This window comes from Phyllostomus hastatus, unplaced genomic scaffold, assembly GCF_019186645.2.
Source record: "Phyllostomus hastatus isolate PE091 unplaced genomic scaffold, TTU_PhHast_1.1 phas_scaffold_1674, whole genome shotgun sequence".
Classification (NCBI taxonomy): domain Eukaryota; kingdom Metazoa; phylum Chordata; class Mammalia; order Chiroptera; family Phyllostomidae; genus Phyllostomus; species Phyllostomus hastatus.
In genome coordinates, this window is record NW_025334011.1 from 31,752,985 (window position 1) to 31,757,624 (window position 4,640).

Genomic DNA, 4,640 nt, shown 5'->3' on the forward strand with positions numbered 1-4,640 from the left:
CTCAGCCCTGATTTATGAGAAGCTTGGTGCAAGCACATGGCAGCAAAGGCAATATTTATAAATTCTTTCCTCAAGGACAGATGGAATGTTCTGAGCAGCAGTCAGATAGCACCTTTGGCAGGGGTGGGTAAAAGGAATTAGCTGTTTAAGTCCAGTTATTCAGTGAGAGGAAGAAATGTGGGTGAGAACTGCCTCAAAGTCTGCTCCAGGAGAACAGAGGGTGAGGGGCATGGATCTGTAGCCAGCTCCTCCCTCCCAACCTCAGGGCCTCCCTCAGTTAGGGAGGATACAGTGGCTCCTTTCTGTGGTTCCAGCCCCCTGGCCTCCCCTGCCTTGCCTAACTAGGCTAGGGAGCTACATCTGGTGATTATGGTAACTACTTTAACAACAAGACATTTATCTAGGTGTCTGGGGGCAGAACAGTTCCTGGCAGCATGGGGAAGAAGAAGGAAAAGAAGATGAAATGAGAGCTGGGAGGGTGGGGGTGTGTCCCCAGGCCCTGAGTCCAAGCTGATGTGTGACAGGATGCACCCAGCCTGCTTGGTTGGTGCCTGTGGGGAGGGTTGGCATGGCTGCCAAAGCAGGGGACTGCCCTAGAATCAGGGCATGTCTGCCCAACCCTGTCCCCCTTGGGCCTGGCAGCCCCATCCCTAACCTAGCAGGTTGGGAGAAGGGCCATAGCATGTGGCCAAGCAGGTTGATGATCTTGTTCAAATGAGCAAGAATGGTGGAAAAACAATTTTAAAAAAATTGTATTTAGGAATGTAAACCCAAGGGAGGGAAGGAAGCGTATTCAATTTGGCAGGACCACCTTGACCATGTTACCTTAGATTTCCCATGTTGGAAGAAGAGAACTCCATTTATTACTAATCTGCTTTCGAGGGCTCCCACAGGGATGTGATTCCTACCTTATGCTTAGAGTCATGAGAGCAGTGGTGGCAATGACAGGGTGGATGGCCTGAGGTCTCTCTGGAGATGGGGGAGAAATGGTCACCTCCATCAAGCCTGTCTGTACCCCATCTGTGGCCCAACTACTGGGGCTGTCACTGGAACACCTAAGGGAGGGTCAGGGCTTGTCAGGAGGTCTTGCCATATACTGGCCTAGTCCCTGCCCTTGCCCCACGGATTCTCTAAAAATCTCTCAAGTGTGTTAAAACACAATTACAGAAGAATTTGCTGTATTACCAGGAGCCTAGGTAGAAGCCCAAAGAGATACTTGCTGGCCTTCCAGCTGAAGGTGATCAGGCATAAAGGTCTTCGTACTGCCCAGGGCTTAGTGAGGCTGACACCGGCAAGGAAGGAGGCAGAGTGCCAACAGCCCAACAGGGTGCAGGCCAACTACTATAAACCAGTTGACATTGGTCATGGAGAGAGACCCTGACCCCATCCTTTCCCACCTGTTTTTTTCCTTCCTACAGCATTTAGGAGATGCCCCATGAAAGACACTGAGATCGGAATCACATTCATCTGTGGGGGTTATGTCAATGTTTCCTTTGGCAGGTGGAACCATAATGAATGTCGGAACCTCTGAAGTGATGACTAGTTTGGTTCTTATGCTCACCGGTGCCCTGAGGGAGCTGTGTCCAGTGACATCTGGATGCTTTGACCTTCACTCATGAGCTCATTCCCGACTTCACATGCAGGCGTGCCGCTGATCCTGACTGCTGAGGACTGAGGGGATGACTGGCTCACAGGGCCAGTCTGCAAGGCCGGGCCACAGAGCACCACCCTCCTCTTCCACCAGTGGCCTCACAGCTGCATCTCACTGGGGCCAGTTCTACCCGACACCTGCCCCTGAAGCCCCCTCAGCTCCTGCCCTCTTCTGGCCTCATCTTTTCCCATGGACTATTCCTAGGGGTGGAACTATGTTGCCAAGTCTCACAGTGTTAGAGCCAGCAGGGGGATTCCACAGGTGATGGCAATAGTAGCTGATGTGTGTTAAGCACCAACTGCATGCCAGGTGGTTTAAGACTATTTCTAATCCCCACAAATACCCAAGACAGGCAGCATGACAATCATCAGGTCACAGTGGAGTCAATGAGGCGTGGTGTGGCAGTGAGTGGTCAAGGGCACAACCTTGCATTCGAACCCATCTCTGTCATTTACCAGCCGTGGGACATTGGGCTGGTTTCCTGAGCTTTCTGTGCCTCAGCTCTCATTGGTAAGATGGGAAGCCACTAATAGCAGCTACTGCTTAGTATGGCAGTGAGCTTACTGTGCACGCAGAGCGCTCACAACTGTGCCTGGCCAATGGGAGGGACTGCATGAGTGTCAGCCCTCATCACAGTGAGGCTAAGGGATTTGAGCACAGTCAGCAGCAAGAATCACAAGGCCTGAAATCCCTGCCTATCTGGGTCCACATTCCTCATTTTACACAAGAGGAAACACACATGGTCAGGAGGGGCTGTCAAGGAAGAAGGACTTATCCAACACTGGCCAGCTGCTTTGTGACTGTCCCAGGGCTGGTGGCCAATTCTGATGATCCCCAGTGTAGTGTCTGTCCTCCAACACATGGCCTCCTTTGAAACTAAAATAATCTCTAAGGGGGCTCCTTCAACCTCTGGGTTATCCGATGTGACCTCTGGTAGCAAGAAAGCAACTGGCTCTTGCCCCACACTTACTGGACACACAGTTAGTACTTTCTACTCCTCACCTTCTTCTAACCACAGAGCCAGCACAGCAGCAGGGAGTGAATGTAGGAGAAACGCCAACAGTGATCAGAGCATCTTTCTGGCTATAATCATCGCCTCCGACCTTGAAGAGGCTGAATGGATTTTCAACCACTGTCTGCTGCTGACTAATTCATTTAATTTGAAATAAAAATTCAAAATTTACCTTACCCAGATTTCTCCCTTTATGCTATGCTTACCAAGACAAGACTTCACTGCATTTTCAAAAGACTCAAAAGTGGAGATTTCAACATCATTTCAAACCTGGACTTAACAAAGATCATTTCAGGAAAAAAAAAAAAAGAAACATTATAGGAACAGAAGCACTTTATTTATTCCCCCTGAGCTTCCCTCTCCCTTTCATTAAAATTTCCCTCCAAGTAGATGAATACAGACATGTCACAACCGAATCTGGGTTTACTCCCACCTTCAAAAGATGAATCACAGAGGTCTGGCGAAGACAGAGAGGAACGGGCGGGCACCCTGTGGAAGGGAAGTGCTGTTGTTTCTCAGGAGGCCTGGTCTCCATTGTCAGAGTCTCTGTCATCACCCTCACACTAGGGTGAGATTTCTTTCACCTGCAGAAGATGAAGTCTGAGGGCTATAGCTGCCCAGGTCCCAGTGCCAAGTGCCTTTTAGGTCCCTGGCCCAGAGGACTCTGTGATGTCACAACTTACTGATCCTTCTGCTCATTGTCCATGTAGAGAGCCATCACTTTCCTTCTAATCCTGAGGGATAGAGAACCCAAGGTTTGCTGGGCTTGCAGCAGCCTGTGTCATGCTGGGTGAGAACAGGGTTGGGGAGGTTGGCAGGAAACAGGAAACAAAGTGAGATGCAGAAACAGGGCCTGACTTCACCTTGCCCAAGAAGAAACAGTGCTGGAGGACGCTGGTGGGTGGAGGAAGCAATGCGAGGCCCGAGGCTCTTGAGGCAGCCAGAGGCAGATAGATCCCCAGCAAAGCAGAGTCAGGGCAGCCTGACTGGGCTATGGCACCTGCCCGCCCCTCACTTGGAGACCAGCATGCGTACAAACTCCTCGTAGTTGACCTGCCCATCCCCATCCACATCTGCCGCCCGGATCATCTCGTCCACCTCCTCGTCGCTCAGCTTCTCTCCCAGCCTGGTCATCACATGTCGCAGCTCGGCTGCGCTGACCAGGCCATTGCCATCCTTGTCGAACACGCGGAAGGCCTCCCGGATCTCCTCCTCGTTGTCCCTGTCCTTCATTCTCCTGGCCATCATGCCCAGGAACTCGGGGAAGTCCACGGTGCCGTTGCCGTCCCGGTCGATCTCGCTCACCATGCCCTGGAGCTCGGCTTGTGTGGGGTTCTGGCCCAGGGCCCGCATGACAGTGCCCAGCTCCTGGGTGGTGATGGTGCCGTCCCCGTCTTTGTCGAACAGGGAGAAGGCCTCCCTAAACTCGGCTACCTGCTCCTCCGTCAGCTGGTCGGCCATTGGAGTTGTGGGGCTGGTGGAGGTGTGGATGCAGGTGCGAGCTCCCCGGCTCCTCTCCCAGCTCTGCAGGACAGCTGGCTGGCAGGCTGGTGATCCAGCCCTGGCTTGACTCACAGACGCTTAAGAAGGAGCAGGGCTCTCACTCACCATTCAGACTCCCCCCGCACCACCCCCCTTGTGTTGCCTGAAGGCCAGGTCCTGTTGGAACAGGAGTCCAGGACCAGGAATGAGGCTGGTCGGCTAATTGAGCTGACGCCAGCGCCTCTGTGTGAAAGGCTGCGACTCTCCACCCCACCGTCACTCAGCTGTCAGGACCCACCACAAGGACACCTTCAGTGAGGTGTGCTGGACAACCTCTAGAGAGATTGATTTGGGTTTTTCCTCCTTGAATTTTTCTTTTTCCTTCCCTCTTCTCCAGTCTTCACACCCTTCACTCAGTAAAATAACCGGCCCTATGCCCTTTCTCACCTTCAGTTGAGGTTTTTGGCAAGAGGAAAAGCAGACGTTGTCTTTGCC

General features: G+C 52.4%; 1 protein-coding gene across 1 annotated transcript; it reads right to left on the minus strand.

Moving 5' to 3' along the window:
- Window positions 1-2,993: 2,993 nt before the first annotated feature.
- Window positions 2,994-4,266, minus strand: CALML3 (calmodulin like 3). The gene has a single exon (XM_045858028.1). The coding sequence runs from the start codon at window positions 4,122-4,124 to the stop codon at window positions 3,675-3,677; it is 450 nt and encodes a 149-aa protein (XP_045713984.1). The 5' UTR covers window positions 4,125-4,266; the 3' UTR covers window positions 2,994-3,674.
- Window positions 4,267-4,640: the final 374 nt, after the last annotated feature.

Coding starts and splice junctions, on each gene's coding strand:
- CALML3 (XM_045858028.1), bottom strand. CDS start 4,124: ATGGCCGACCAGCTGACGGAGGAGCAGGTAGCCGAGTTTAGGGAGGCC.